The 16296-nt window shown below is 47.4% G+C and overlaps 1 protein-coding gene across 1 annotated transcript in view; it reads right to left on the minus strand.

Annotated features, from left to right (window-relative positions):
- Positions 1 to 331: 331 nt before the first annotated feature.
- LOC124777926 (pre-mRNA-splicing factor 38B-like) overlaps positions 332 to 16296 on the minus strand; it is a 110351-nt gene continuing 94386 nt past the window's right edge. Inside the window, exon 2 of the mRNA XM_047253480.1 lies at positions 332 to 1405. Coding sequence (XP_047109436.1) covers positions 332 to 1405 — 1074 coding nt within the window. The remainder of the gene's footprint in view (positions 1406 to 16296) is intronic.

Consider the following 16296-nt stretch of genomic DNA (forward strand, 5'->3'; position numbering starts at 1 on the left):
GCCTTCTTCTCATTGCCTTCTTCTCATTGCCTTCTTCTCATTGCCTTCTTCTCATTGCCTTCTTCTCATTGCCTTCTTCTCATTGCCTTCTTCTCCTTGCCTTCTTCTCCTTGCCTTCTTCTCCTTGCCTTCTTCTCCTTGCCTTCTTCTCCTTGCCTTCTTCTCCTTGCCTTCTTCTCCTTGCCTTCTTCTCCTTGCCTTCTTCTCCTTGCCTTCTTCTCATTGCCTTCTTCTCATTGCCTTCTTCTCATTGCCTTCTTCTCATTGCCTTCTTCTCATTGCCTTCTTCTCATTGCCTTCTTCTCATTGCCTTCTTCTCATTGCCTTCTTCTCATTGCCTTCTTCTCATTGCCTTCTTCTCCTCGCCTTCTTCTCCTCGCCTTCTTCTCCTCGCCTTCTTCTCCTCGCCTTCTTCTCCTCGCCTTCTTCTCCTCGCCTTCTTCTCCTCGCCTTCTTCTCCTCGCCTTCTTCTCCTCGCCTTCTTCTCCTCGCCTTCTTCTCCTCGCCTTCTTCTCCTCGCCTTCTTCTCCTCGCCTTCTTCTCCTCGCCTTCTTCTCCTCGCCTTCTTCTCCTCGCCTTCTTCTCCTCGCCTTCTTCTCCTCGCCTTCTTCTCCTCGCCTTCTTCTCCTCGCCTTCTTCTCCTCGCCTTCTTCTCCTCGCCTTCTTCTCCTCGCCTTCTTCTCCTCGCCTTCTTCTCCTCGCCTTCTTCTCCTCGCCTTCTTCTCCTCGCCTTCTTCTCCTCGCCTTCTTCTCCTCGCCTTCTTCTCCTCGCCTTCTTCTCCTCGCCTTCTTCTCCTCGCCTTCTTCTCCTCGCCTTCTTCTCCTCGCCTTCTTCTCCTCGCCTTCTTCTCCTCGCCTTCTTCTCCTCGCCTTCTTCTCCTCGCCTTCTTCTCCTCGCCTTCTTCTCCTCGCCTTCTTCTCCTCGCCTTCTTCTCCTCGCCTTCTTCTCCTCGCCTTCTTCTCCTCGCCTTCTTCTCCTCGCCTTCTTCTCCTCGCCTTCTTCTCCTCGCCTTCTTCTCCTCGCCTTCTTCTCCTCGCCTTCTTCTCCTCGCCTTCTTCTCCTCGCCTTCTTCTCCTCGCCTTCTTCTCCTCGCCTTCTTCTCCTCGCCTTCTTCTCCTCGCCTTCTTCTCCTCGCCTTCTTCTCCTCGCCTTCTTCTCCTCGCCTTCTTCTCCTCGCCTTCTTCTCCTCGCCTTCTTCTCCTCGCCTTCTTCTCCTCGCCTTCTTCTCCTCGCCTTCTTCTCCTCGCCTTCTTCTCCTCGCCTTCTTCTCCTCGCCTTCTTCTCCTCGCCTTCTTCTCCTCGCCTTCTTCTCCTCGCCTTCTTCTCCTCGCCTTCTTCTCCTCGCCTTCTTCTCCTCGCCTTCTTCTCCTCGCCTTCTTCTCCTCGCCTTCTTCTCCTCGCCTTCTTCTCCTCGCCTTCTTCTCCTCGCCTTCTTCTCCTCGCCTTCTTCTCCTCGCCTTCTTCTCCTCGCCTTCTCTGGTCTCCGCCTCGGCGTTTGAGACAGTCTGTCCTCTCTCCCTCTCTCTCTTCTTTTTCCTCTTCTTCCTTCCTCCCTGTGCGTGCCTGAAGGCCGACCCACGCGTTCGCACGCGTAGCCGGTGACGGGGTAACGCGTAATTCCCCGCCCTGGGTAGACATGTAAGGCACGCACGTACCCCCTGGTAAAGGCCAGGCCCGGGGAGGGGTGATTGCCTGAGCTGATACCTTCTGACCATGCCGATTGGTCCCTCCGTCTGTTTCTCGGGAGGTGTGACCTGAGGTGTAAACGTTCACCTAAGGCGGGGGTGCCCTCTGAGAGGGTCCCCATAAGGAAGGAGCGCGCCATCGGAGACGCTGGCAATCGTGGGGGATTCCTCCGCAATGGATTTCACTCCATCTGTCTCGACTTCTGCCCAAAAACGGAAACGTGACCAGCCACCAGTGACCAAAGTACTACCGCCTGCCCCACAGTTCCTTGTCGTTTCTCGATCTGAGGACGGAAAGGATTTTTCCTCTGTCAACCCTTTCGTTATCCAGAAGGGTGTAGATGCCATAGCCGGATCTGTCAAATCTTGTACCAGGTTGCGTAACGGTACCTTATTACTAGAAACTGAGAGCGCCTTTCAGGCGCAAAAACTGCTTCGGGCCACACTCCTGTACACGTTCCCTGTGCGGGTGGAGGCTCACCGAACTTTGAATTCGTCTCGTGGTGTGGTCTATACTAGCTCCCTCGACGGATTGACTGACGAGGAGATTCAATCATTCCTCGCTGAGCAGGGCGTGACGGCTGTCCATAGGGTCATGAAAAAGGTCAACAATGACCTTGTACCGACCCGGACACTTTTCTTGACCTTCGATAGTGTTAAGCTGCCATCGCGCATCAAGGCGGGCTACGAGGTTATTTCTGTTCGCCCCTATGTCCCGACACCTACGCGCTGCTACCAGTGTCAGCGTTTCAATCACACTCGACAGTCTTGTTCCAATGCGGCTAAATGTGTCACTTGTGGCAGGGATGCCCATGAGGGTGACTGTCCACCTCCGTCTCCTCGTTGTGTGAACTGTCAGGGTGACCATGCCGCATCCTCCCGCGACTGTCCTGTCTATAAGGAAGAACGCTGTATCCAAGAAATTCGGGTCAAAGAGAAACTGTCCACCTCGGCTGCTCGCAAGCTATTGGCTAGTAGGAAGCCCACGCTGCTCCCAGCCTCTCCTCGGACTACCAGGGAGGTGGCAACCCAGACATGCGATCTGACCTTCAGCACCACGGTCGTCCGTTCGGCCAGTGCTAAGATCGCCCGGTCGACGTCTCCTCTTCCTCCCGTCACCCCCTCAGACACAAGCACCTTCATCAGCTTCTGCCAAGACGAAGACCCAGAAGTCAGATGCACGGGCCTTCGAGAAGGAACCGTCCCGTGCAGACTTCCTACGTACCTCGACCTCCCAGCCTTTGACTGGTACTTCCACCAAACGTCCTTCCAAGAAGGCTCATAGGAAGCACAGTTCTCCTTCTCCGCCACGGCGCATTTCTTCTCCTGCGCCACCCAGCGGTTGCCGCCCCAGGCCGTCATCCGTTTCACCTGGCCGCACCGCTGGTTGCCGAACATCTGGCCGTTCACCGGCGGAGGAAGCTCCCCCTCCCGGCCATCTTCCCAAGATGGCCGATGAACCTATAGACCCAATGGACGATGACTGTCCGCCTACTGATAGCGGCGGCAGTGCTCGCTAGAAGCCAGGCCCTAAGCGGCCTTCGAGGTGACCCCTTCTTTAATCTTCCTTTTCTTCTTACGATGGCACTTATTCACTGGAATATTTGCAGCATTCGCTCCAACCGAGAGGACTTGAAGTTGCTGCTCCGCTTGCACCGTCCGCTCGTCGTAGCCCTCCAGGAAACAAAGCTACGCCCATGCGATCAAATTGCCTTGGCACACTACACCTCTGTGCGTTCTGACCTACCCCCTGTGGTAGGTATCCCGGCTCATGGAGGGGTTATGTTGCTGGTCCGGGATGATATTTACTACGATCCCATCACGTTGCACACCGGCCTGCAGGCAGTTGCCATCCGCATTACTCTCCCCACTTTTACATTTTCCATTTGTACCGGTTACACTCCATCGTCATCTGCCGTTACCAGGGCAGACATGATGCAACTTATTGCTCAGCTACCTGCACCATTTTTGTTAACTGGAGACTTCAATGCCCACCATCCCCTTTGGGGCTCTCCAGCATCCTGCCCGAGGGGCTCCCTGTTAGCAGACCTTTTCAACCAGCTTAATCTTGTCTGTCTCAATACTGGCGCCCCTACTTTTCTTTCGGACACATCTCACACCTATTCCCATTTAGACCTCTCTATATGTAATCCCCAACTTGCACGCCGGTTTGAGTGGTATGCACTTTCTGATACATATTTGAGCGACCACTTCCCATGTGTTATCCATCTCCTGCAGCATACCCCCTCTCCGTGCTCATCTAGTTGGACCATCTCCAAGGCAGACTGGGGGCTCTTCTCTTTCAGGGCGACCTTTCAGGATCAAACCTTCACCAGCTGCGATCGTCAGGTCGCACACCTCACGGAAGTTATTGTCGCTGCTGCTGAATATTCCATCCCTCACCCTACTTCTTCTCCACGTCGCGTACCGGTCCCCTGGTGGACTGCAGCATGTAGAGACGCTTTACGTGCTCGTCGACGTGCTTTACGCACCTTTAAACGCCACCCTACAGTGGCGAATTGTATCAATTATAAACGATTACGTGCTCAGTGTCGTCGTATTATTAAAGAAAGCAAGAAAGCCAGCTGGGCTGCTTTCACAAGCACCTTCAACAGTTTTACTCCTCCTTCTGTTGTCTGGGGTAGCCTGTGCCAGCTATCTGGCACTAAGGTCCACTCACCAGTTTCTGGCTTGACGGTCGCGAATGACGTCCTTGTGGCCCCTGAGGATGTCTCCAATGCCTTCGGCCGCTTTTTCGCCGAGGTTTCGAGCTCCGCTCATTACCACCCTGCCTTCCTCCCCCGCAAACAGGCAGAGGAGGCTAGGCCACCTAACTTCCGCTCCTCGAATCGTGGAAGTTATAATGCCCCATTCACCATGCGGGAACTCGAAAACGCACTTGGCCGATCACGGTCCTCCGCTCCAGGGCCTGATTCTATTCATATTCAGATGCTGAAGAACCTTTCTCCTGCGGGTAAAGGTTTTCTTCTTCGTACATACAATCGCATCTGGATTGAGGGACATGTTCCCGCATGCTGGCGCGAGTCTATTGTTGTCCCGATTCCTAAGCCGGGGAAGGACAAGCACTTGCCTTCCAGTTATCGACCCATCTCGCTTACCAGCTGTGTCTGTAAAGTGATGGAGCGAATGGTTAACTCTCGATTGGTTTGGCTGCTAGAGTCTCGACGCCTACTTACCAATGTACAATGTGGATTTCGTAGGCGCCGCTCTGCTGTTGACCATCTGGTTACCTTGTCGACCTTCATTATGAATAACTTCTTGCGGAAGCGCCCGACCGCGGCTGTGTTCTTTGATTTGGAGAAGGCTTACGACACCTGTTGGAGGGCGGGCATTCTCCGCACCATGCATACATGGGGCCTTCGCGGTCGCCTCCCTCTTTTTATTCGTTCTTTTTTAATGGATCGACAGTTCAGGGTACGTGTGGGTTCTGTCCTGTCAGACACTTTTCGCCAGGGGAATGGGGTGCCACAGGGCTCAGTTTTGAGCGTCGCTCTCTTCGCCATCGCGATCAATCCAATAATGGATTGCCTCCCAGCTGATGTCTCAGGCTCCCTTTTCGTGGACGATTTTACCATCTATTGCAGCGCGCAGTGTACACGTGTCCTGGAGCGCTGTCTTCAGCGTTCTCTTGACCGTCTTTACTCCTGGAGTGTCGCCAATGGCTTCCGTTTTTCTGCCGAGAAGACGGTCTGTATTAACTTCTGGCGCTACAAAGAGTTTCTCCCACCGTCCTTACGACTCGGTCCCGTTGCTCTCCCAATCGTGGAGACAACAAAATTTTTAGGTCTTACATTTGACAGGAAACTTAGCTGGTCTCCACATGTGTCATATTTGGCTGCCCGTTGTACCCGTTCTTTAAATGTCCTCCGCGTTCTCAGTGGTATGTCGTGGGGAGCGGATCGAACCGTCCTGCTTCGTCTATATCGGTCGATCGTCCGCTCCAAGCTGGATTATGGGAGCTTCGTATACTCCTCTGCACGGCCATCCATCTTACGCCGCCTCAACTCCATACAACATCGAGGTTTACGACTTGGGATTGGAGCGTTTTATACTAGTCCCGTAGAGAGTCTTAATGCTGACGCTGGCGAATTGCCACTCACCTACCGGCGTGATATACTGCTTTGTCGGTATGCGTGTCGGCTACTGTCAATGCCCGACCACCCGTCTTATCGTTCCTTTTTTGACGACTCTCTCGACCGTCAATACGGGTTGTATGTCTCTGCCCTGCTACCCCCTGGAGTTCGCTTTCGTCGCCTCCTTCAACACCTTAATTTTTCACTCCCTGCAACCTTTCGAGTGGGCGAGAGCCACACGCCACCTTGGCTCCAGGCTCAGGTCGGCGTTCACCTTGATCTCAGCTCGCTCCCAAAAGAGGTTACCCCCGGTTCGGTCTACCACTCCCGTTTTGTTGAACTTCGTTCAAAGTTCATCAATATGACCTTCATTTTTACAGATGGCTCAAAGACCAATGACGGGGTCGGGTGTTCTTTTATTGTCGGGGCACAAAGTTTCAAATACCGGCTCCATGGCCATTTTTCGGTCTTCACAGCTGAGCTCTTTGCCCTCTACCAGGCTGTTCTTTACATCTGCCGCCACCGACATTCTGCTTATGTCATCTGCTCCGATTCCCTGAGCGCCATCCAGAGCCTCAGTGATCCGTATCCGGTTCACCCTTTCGTGCACCGGATCCAACGCTCTCTTCAGCAGCTGGTGGACGTCGGTTCTCCGGTTAGCTTTATGTGGGTCCCTGGCCATGTCGGTATCCCTGGGAACGAAGCTGCAGATGCCGCGGCCAAGGCTGCGGTCCTCCAGCCTCGGACAGCTTCTTGTTGTGTCCCTTCATCAGACTGTAGCAGGGTCATTTGTCGGCGCATTTTATCGCTGTGGCATGCCGTTTGGGCTGCACTTACAGACAACAAGCTTCGGGCCTTGAAACCTCTTCCCGCGGCTTGGACGTCCTCCTCCCGCCCTTCTCGGCGGGAGGAGGTCGTTTTGGCCCGGTTACGCATTGGACACTGCCGGTTCTGCCATCGCCATCTGCTGACGGCTGCGCCGGCGCCGTTCTGCCCATGTGGGCAATTGCTGACGGTCCGCCACATTTTAATGTCCTGTCCAGATTTTAACACACTGCGTCTAGATCTTAACCTGCCATGTACTTTAGATGCCATTTTAGCGGATGACCCACGAGCAGCTGCTCGTGTTCTTCGTTTTATCAATTTGACAAACCTCTCTAAGGACATTTGATGATGCTGTTTTTTAATCCTATGCCTGTCAGTCTGTCTTTTATCGTGTTTTCCCTTTCAGTTGTTGTTTTAAACTTGTGCCTCGCGGTGCATTCTTAACGTAGTCAGGGCGCTAATGACCATTGAAGTTGTGCGCCCTAAAACCACAAAAAAAAAGGCTTTGAGCACTATGGGACGTAACATCTGAGGTCATCAGTCCCCTAGAACTTAGAACTACTTAAACCTAACTAACCTAAGGACATCACACACATTCATGCCCGAGGCAGGATTCGAACCTGCGACCGTAGCAGTCGCACGGTTCCGGACTGAAGCGCCTAGAACCGCTCGGTCACCACGGCCGGCTTTGGGACGTGCTTGCCGTTGATTTTTCAGTAAGAAACGAACGAAAGTACCAACGTGCCAGTCCTCATTTTGTGAATTTTAACTAAGATTTAATAAAAAATCTACTTATTTCTCATTCCTAGAATTTCTCCAGACGAAAAAAGTCCAGTTGTATACAATTCTCCCAGAACGCCCACAAAACTAGAACAAATCCGAGGAAACTTGGACGTATGGCATTAAATGCATCAAAATGCCTTGAGTGTAAAAAAAAAATGCAACACTGGGTATTGTCACATGGATTACAATATCCTGTTATTATTTATTTTTGGCAGACGCACAGTTTCGATTATGTAGCAGTTTTGTAATGGCTAAAATACATGCCGTGCGTAACATCGTTAAAATACAAATCTGAAAGAAGCATTAGTTTTTAATTTACTGAATAAAAATGAAAATACAGGAACTTAGGTGGTGTATGTAAGTTGCCTTATTTTTATTTTGTTTTAGTTTATTTTTTCTGTTGCCAAACAACCAACGGTTGTTTTAAGAGTATAATTGTATCCTAATAATGTTACACAGCAATAATGAAAAATGTGAAATAAAAATACATTCTAATAAAAGTAACAAGCGGTGTGGCAAATGAGTCATACAAGACTCCGATGCAACTAAAATATTGCAAACGCCTGGAGACAACGTACCCTCGGGGAGATAACTGGCATTTGTAGGAAGTTCATATTAGCTGCTCGTGGTTGAGAAGGTTCAGACAGTTAGGCTTTTTCTTAAGGCTTACGACACGTGTTTCATAATTATGTAGTAACTGCTGTGCCTGTTCATGAGTTGACGACAAGAACCTATCGTTAACTAATTCGTGAGCAACGCGTTCGGAAGAGACACGTGATTCTTGTCTGGCGTTCTTCAACAAGAGTGACGCAATATGTGCCCTTTTTACAGACGACCACGTAGAAGTCAACATTAATTCGCTCTTTTGTGGCGGCAGTTAACCTGTAATTTATCGCGTATAAACGACTGCGCCCAAAGTGTCCCGCTGTTCCCGAGAAACGTCTACAAACTACTCATTGTTAACGGGCTGGCGCCAGTTCCAGCGGCTGCCAAATCAAACTAACAGTAGCACACAAGCCGACGCCCACTGCATTGTTTTACTGCAATCTAAGCTTTAGGGCAGACGCAGAGCACGAAGTGAAAAAAAAAAGAATTGTCTGAATCTCTGAAGGACGTATAGTGAGTTACAAACTTTCAGGGTCAAAATAATGAAGATGGTAGAGGATCCTAAACTAATGGTAGGAAACGAATGTTTATGTCTCGAAGGAAAGAATTTTTTTTTTAGGTCATGGCTTGCGTTTAAAGTGCCGACCGTGTCAGAGCATACATTACAACATAACTGAATGCAAAACCATGGAGCATCGCGGAGTAGCTCAACTATGCATTTCCTATCCTGTTCCACTCTGAAACAGAACGAGGGAAAAACAATAGTTATGTGCCTCTGTAAGGCACGTGATTTCTCATATCGTGTCTACATTGGCGGCAGTAGAATTGTTTCTTAGTCAGCTTAACGTGCCTGTTTATCCGCGAAGATAAAACAGGACATCGGAATAAAGTCAGTAGGAGAAAAAAACCAATGTACCCGTAACTTTGTGACTTATATTAGACTTGGCAAAGCCCGGCACTTTTATTGCACACCGCCTCCACTTAGCTACTGGCCCCACGCTCTGTTACACTGAGGTGAAAATGCTCGTAGGATACCCCCTAATCAGTGTTGGGAGATTTTTTTTATCCTGTAAGGGACAATGTTCACTTCGGAAAAAGAAAAGAAAAACGGGATATCACTGTTTTACTAGAGACAAATGAAATTTTTTTGTGATTTATTCATCTTTATTATGTAGTGATGAAAAAGTCTAATTTTAACGTGCTTTTGTTTGATGTTAGGTATATAGAAAAATCAGCACAGTTATAATCATAGTTGAAATGGTCATTAATTCATTTTTTATCAAATTTGGGGCACATTTATTTTGTACATCAGTCCATTTTTAATGCCGTCTGTGAAGGAAAAAAAAAACCTTTCTACGCAGCAGTTGAAACTAGGAATACTAAAGATGAACGAGTAAACGTGGAAAATGTTAGGGATTTCATTTTTAGAAAACCCTTCCAGGATTTTCTCCCATTTCTCAATCACACCCTTAATTTTGTCATCGAAAGACTGTCATGCCCAGGTTTCTTTTATGTCTTGTCCAGGTTTCTTTTAATTATTTGAAATTATTCATATAAGGAGTCCACGTTGAGTTGATCGATCCTGAAGATTTCCGCAGCTTTACGACAACTGTCGTAATTTATTGGCGATTTTAAGTTTGAAAACAGCGTCTTGTAAGGGATGTAGAAGTGCAGAATGTAGTTGCGAATAGATTCCTTCGCGTTAGTGCTTAATTCACCCATTATTTCTCTTCTCGTACTTCCCAAATAGTTGTCTTTTGTTCTTTGAGCAAACTTCTCGCGAATACCATGTATGTCAGCATGCATCTCAACAACTGACAAAGAATCTGATTCATTCTTCTTGATTGTTGTTGCTACCGAAAACGTTACGTTATGCAGAAACGACACATACACAAAAGTTTCTCTTCGTATTCACATCTTTTCTAACAGACGAAGAATTCCAGAAAATAGGATTTTAGTGCAGGCCATAATTTTTATATTCTTTCGACAGGAGGAACAAGAGATAAAAATCTCGTGGCAACATGTTTTATTATTTATTCCCACTGCATGTCATTCGCTTCAAATTGGAGTTGCAAGTCCGTTCTTGGTTTCGCAGATCTACCTAAGTGTATCAGTACGAAACTTTCCACATCCACTTCCAGTTCATCAGTACTGTTTTTTTGCAGCATTGCACAGAATATGGAAGAGGCAATCTTATTTGACAGTTTTATCATTTTCAGCTAAGAGTAGTGTATAAATGGAATGGTTTCTGCCGAAGTTTATATCAGTGTTATCGACGGTGAATGCCAGAAACTTTAAATAAAGGAAAAACCGTTCTCCACCAATGTGTCATTAATAGCTTCGAAACTATGATATGCATGTTCATAGTTAAGTTATACAAACTCCAGTATCACGTCGAGGAATCGTAAGCATATTGGAAACATTTTCTCTATTTATTACTTGCGTCTGTTGCTACAGAAAAGTGTAAATTTTTCCTTGGCTGGTCTTTAAAATATTTTTAACCGATTGTTTGACCAATAGTTAGCAAACAATACCTTCCGCCTTTGTTCTTCCGCAGATAAAACTTCGAGCGATTTTAGAATCACTGTAGATATGTGGTAATAATTTGGATGAACAATCCATGCTATCTAAACGAAGAGAATGCTTTACCGTGTGGTAGAGAGATAAGACTTCTTCACCAGTAATGGTGTCAGTTTCAGAGGGAGATGGTTCAGGCGTATAGAAATGTTTGGATGAGGTACTAGATGCTCCATTGCTAACAGGTCGTGACATTCAGTAGATGAGATTACAGAATGAAATTTCCACTCTGCAGCTGAGTGTGCGCTGATAGGAAATTTCCTTGCAGATCAAAACTGTGTGCCGAACCGAGACTCGAACCTGGGACATTTGCCTTTCGCGGGTAAGTGCTCTACCGACTGAGCTACCCAAGCACGACTTACGACCCGTCTTCATAGCTTTACTTCCGACAGTACCTCGTCCCCTACCTTCCAAACTTCACACAAGCTCTCCTGCGAACCATGCAGGTGGGTTTTCTTTTACATCAGCAACGCCTCCAGGCGTACATAAGAAATATTTATTGCTCAGGCGACAGTACGTCTTGTACGAGCTTTCTTTTACCTGTCTTAGCTAGGAATTTTCCCAGTTCGGATTATACTTAGCAAAGCCTTTTGACTTTCTTAGAAGGTATTCCACCGCTTACAGACGAATTGTGTGCCACTAATTTTGTCTGTAGTTTTAGAAACAATTCACAAGAGTAACACGTTCAAGTAAAACTTTGTCTCGGAACCTGGTAGAAGATCCAGAGAGATTCTAGTCGTATGTGAAGTATGCTAGCGGCAAGATACAATCAATGCCTTCTCTGCTCGATAGCAATGGAGTTAATACCGAAGACAATGCTGCCGAAGCAGAGTTACTAAACACAGCCTTCAGAGTCCGCAGCTCGTGGTCGTGCGGTAGCGTTCTCGCTTCCCAGGCTCGGGTTCCCGGGTTCGATTCCCGGCGGGGTCAGGGATTTTCTCTGCCTCGTGATGACTGGCTGTTGTGTGATGTCGTTAGGTTAGTTAGGTTTAAGTAGTTCGAAGTTCTAGGGGACTGATGACCATAGATGTTAAGTCCCATAGTGCTCAGAGCCATTTGAACTATTTGAACCACAGCCTTCAGAAATTCCTTCACCAAAGAAGACGAAGTAAATTCGAATCAAGCACGGCTGCCATCATGACTAACATAGAAATAGATAACGTTGGGGTAGTGAAGCAACTTAAATCACTTAATAAAAGGAAGTCTCCAGATCTAGACTGTATACCAATTAGGTTCCTTTCCGAGTATGTTGATGCAATAACTCCATACTTAAATCATATACAACCATTCTCTCGACGAAAAATCCATAGTGAAAGACAGGAAAGTTGCACAGGTCACGCCAGTATTCAAGAAAGGTTGTAAGAGTAATCCACTAGATTACAGTTCCATATCATTAACGTCGATATGCAGCAGGATTGTGGAACATATATTGTGTTCGAACATTATGAATTACCTCGAAGAAAACGGTCTATTGACACATAGCCAACAAGGATTTAGAAAACGTCGTTCTTGTAAAACACATACAGTTCTTTGCTCGCACGAAGTGTTGAGTGCTATTGACAAGGGATTTCAAATGGATTCCGTATTTCTGAATTTCTGGAAAGCTTTTGACACTGTACCATACAGGCGGCTTGTGAAATTGGGTGCTTATGGAATATCGTCTCGGTTATATGACTGGATTCGTGATTTGCTATCGGAGAGGTTACAGTTCGTAGCACTTGACGGAAAGTCATCGATTAAAACAACTGATTTCTGGCGTTCTCCAAGGTAGTGTATAGGCCCTTTGCTGTTGCTAATTTATATAAACGGTTTGGGAGACAGCAGCCGTCTTCGGTTGTTGGTAGATGACGCTGTCGTTTATCTACTAGTAAAGTCATCAGAAGTCAAAACAAATTGCAAGACGATTTAGAAAAGATATCTGTATGGTGCGAAAACTAGTAATTGGCCCTAAATAACTAAAAGTGTGAAGTCATCCACATGAGTGCTCAAAACAATCCGTTAAACTTGGGTTACACGACAAATCAGTCAAATCTATAAAGGCCGTACATTCAACTAAATACCTAGGAATTACAACTATGAACAACTTAAATTGGAAGGAACACACAGAAAACCTTGTGGGGAAGGCTAACCAAGGACTGTATTTTATTGGCAGGACACTTAGAAAATATAACATATCTACTAACTAGACTGCCTACCCACTACGCTTGTCCGTCCTGCGCGGTGTTGGATCCTTACCAGATGGGACTAACTGAGTACATCGAAAAAGCTCAGAGAAGGGCAGCACGTTTTCTATTATCGCGAAATAGGGGAGAGAGTGTTAATCAAATGATACAGGATTTGGGATTGACATCATTTAAAACAAAGACTTTTTCGTTGCGGAGGAATCTTCTCACGAAATTCCAATCTCCAGCTTTCTCCTCAGAATGCAAAAATATTTTGTTGACGCCGACCTAAATAGGGAGACACGATCGCTATGATAAAATAAGGGAAATCAGAGCCCGCACGGAAAGATACAGGTGTTCGTTTTTTCAGCGCGCTATACGAGATTGGAATAATACAGAACTATGAAAGTTGTACGATAAACCCTCTGCCAAGCACTTCAATGTGTTTTGCAGAGTGTCCATGTAGATACAGATGCTGTCCTCCTTTTGGATCTTCTCTGTCTCCTGTTCGCACCGGCGGTCTGGCTGTGATGAAATGAGCTGAAACCGCGTTTTTTGCCAATCTGCATTAAGCTGTCTTGCCGACGGCAAATAAGAGTCTGAACGCAGTACGGTCACGTGACACCCTGAAATGTTCTCGCTCGCTCCCATTCACCCACTCCCTCCAACAATTCACTTTTCCTGTATTCAGTCGGTCGCGAGCAGCATCTTTGTGTTTCACGTCTTAGTATTTCAGTAGCACATTCCACTAGTTTAACACGTGCAACAGCTCATGAGTCTTTTCATCCGGCGGCCTATCTTGTTGAAGCAGAACTCTTTCCAGCAGCAGAAGCATGACGTCACGTGGACAGCGCACGAGGTGCTCGCACATGCGTCAGTAGCGAGGTGTGGCTGACTCAGGGGAACGCCGGACTGTTGATGTGCTGAGACCCCACACAGTTACGAAACCGATGCGTCAGTCGTTGCCTACACAGGTGAGCGGCAGAGGCGTGTGAACGCAAGACCAAACGGCGGAACATCAAGCTACCCTAACGTCTCGTCTCCCAGTTGTCCGTCAACTAGCAACACTACGCGCTGCGTTGCGAAGATTTGGTACGGTGAGAAGACAGCATATGACCAACAGAGCTACACTATGTGGCCAACGTCTGTAGTTGCCCTCATGAGACCCAGAAAATATTAGATACAGGCTCCCAGGTATATGCCATTTTCCTTGACTTCCGGAAGGCGTTCGACATAGTTCCGCACTGTCGCCTGATAAACAAAGTAAGAGCCTACGGAATATCAGAACAGCTGTGTGGCTGGATTGAAGAGTTTTTAGCAAACAGAACACAGAATATTGTTCTCAATGGAGAGACGTCTACAGACGTTAAAGTAACCTCTGGCCTGCCACAGGGGAGTGTTACGGGACCATTGCTTTTCACAATATATATAAATGACTTAGTAGATAGTGTCGGAAGTCCCATGCGGCTTTTCGCGGATGATGCTGTAGTATACAGAGAAATTGCAGCATTAGAAAATTGCATCGAAATGCAGGAAGGTCTGCAGCGGATAGGCACTTGGTGCAGGGAGTGGCAACTGACCCTTAACATAGACAAATGTAATGTATTGCGAATACATAGAAAGAAGGATCCTTTATTGTATGATTATACAAACACTGGTAGCAGTTACTTCTGTAAAATATCTGGGACTATGCGTGCGGAACGATTTGAAGTGGAATGATCACATAAAATTAATTGTTGGTAAGGCGGGTACCAGGTTGAGATTCATTGCGAGAGTCCTTAGAAAATGCAGTCCATCAACAAAGGAGGTGGCTTACAAAACACTCGTTTGACCTATACTTGAGTATTGCTCATCAGTGTGGGATCCGTACCAGATCGGGTTGATGGAGGAGATAGAGAAGATCCAAAGAAGAGCGGCGCGTTTCGTCACAGGGTTATTTGGTAAGCGTGATAGCGTTACGGAGATGTTTAGCAAACTCAAGTGGCAGACTCTGCAAGAGAGGCGCTCTGCATCGCGGTGTAGCCTGCTGTCCAGGCTTCGAGAGGGTATCGAATATATTGCTTCCCCCTACTTATTCCTACGGAGGAGATGACGAATGTAAAATTAGAGAGATTCGAGCGCTCACGGAGGCTTTCCGGCAGTCGTTCTTCCCGCGAATCATACACGACTGGAACAGGAAAGGGAGGTAATGACAGTAGCACGTAAAGTGCCCTCCGCCACACGCCGTTGGGTGGCTTGCGGAGTATAAATATAAATGTAGATGAGTGTGTTAAGCCCAGTGTGAAATGTGCGTCTCAGGATACACAGGAGCTATTAAAAACACAAACTGTGGCGGCCATTTCCTCAAATCAAAACAGTAAGAATAGACCATACAAGCTTATGTCCAGAAACTACCAGTTTTTATGATACTAATGAAAGCTGCGCTCAATGGATATCAGTGTAAAATACAGCTGACGTTTGTAGCGAATACTAAAAATTCATTTTATTAAATAATTGCACGATGCTGTCGATAAAAATCGGTCTCTTCACGCACTCACCTTGTTGACGAGAGGCTGCACGGCTGTATGAGAACGCGTTTCCAAACAGAAGACAGTCTAGTCATCCAAGCTTAGGTGCTGTTTACCGTCGCATTGCCGAGACTGAATCCGTAGCACCTCTAACAGCTTGTAGCCTGATCGGTCTAACGTGTCAGAAGAGACTAAACGTGACCGGTTGTTTACTCCCAAAGCACAGAAAAATTGTTTTAGGGCCGTGGAACGTAAAGCACTGTCGTTCCGAGACAGACTTGGAAGTTTTGCAGTCTCGGTCTGTATTAGTGACTACGTAGAATGCTATAGGTTTTTCTGTATAGTAACTGGCAGTAACGAGAGAAACCGAAAGATAGAAAATAAATGTGTTCGCAACGTCTTCCATGGCAAGTCGCCCCTTTCGGTCTCATTTGGTGCGCTGCCTTTTTGTGACCGCCATCAGCGTTGAGTGTTCGGAAATTTCTAAAGTCGACAATTTGTGACTCCTTGATATTAAAGCTACGCTTCCAATGTGGAATGTAGGACGGTGCCTCATACACTGAGGTCACAGTCATAGAATAACAATATGCACATATACACTCCTGGAAATTGAAATAAGAACACCGTGAATTCATTGTCCCAGGAAGGGGAAACTTTATTGACACATTCCTGGGGTCAGATACATCACATGATCACACTGACAGAACCACAGGCACATAGACACAGGCAACAGAGCATGCACAATGTCGGCACTAGTACAGTGTATATCCACCTTTCGCAGCAATAGAGGCTGCTATTCTCCCATGGAGACGATCGTAGAGATGCTGGATGTAGTCCTGTGGAACGGCTTGCCATGCCATTTCCACCTGGCGCCTCAGTTGGACCAGCGTTCGTGCTGGACGTGCAGACCGCGTGAGACGACGCTTCATCCAGTCCCAAACATGCTCAATGGGGGACAGATCCGGAGATCTTGCTGGCCAGGGTAGTTGACTTACACCTTCTAGAGCACGTTGGGTGGCACGGGATACATGCGGACGTGCATTGTCCTGTTGGAAC

This window comes from Schistocerca piceifrons, chromosome 1 (assembly GCF_021461385.2).
Source record: "Schistocerca piceifrons isolate TAMUIC-IGC-003096 chromosome 1, iqSchPice1.1, whole genome shotgun sequence".
NCBI classification, from domain to species: Eukaryota; Metazoa; Arthropoda; class Insecta; order Orthoptera; family Acrididae; genus Schistocerca; species Schistocerca piceifrons.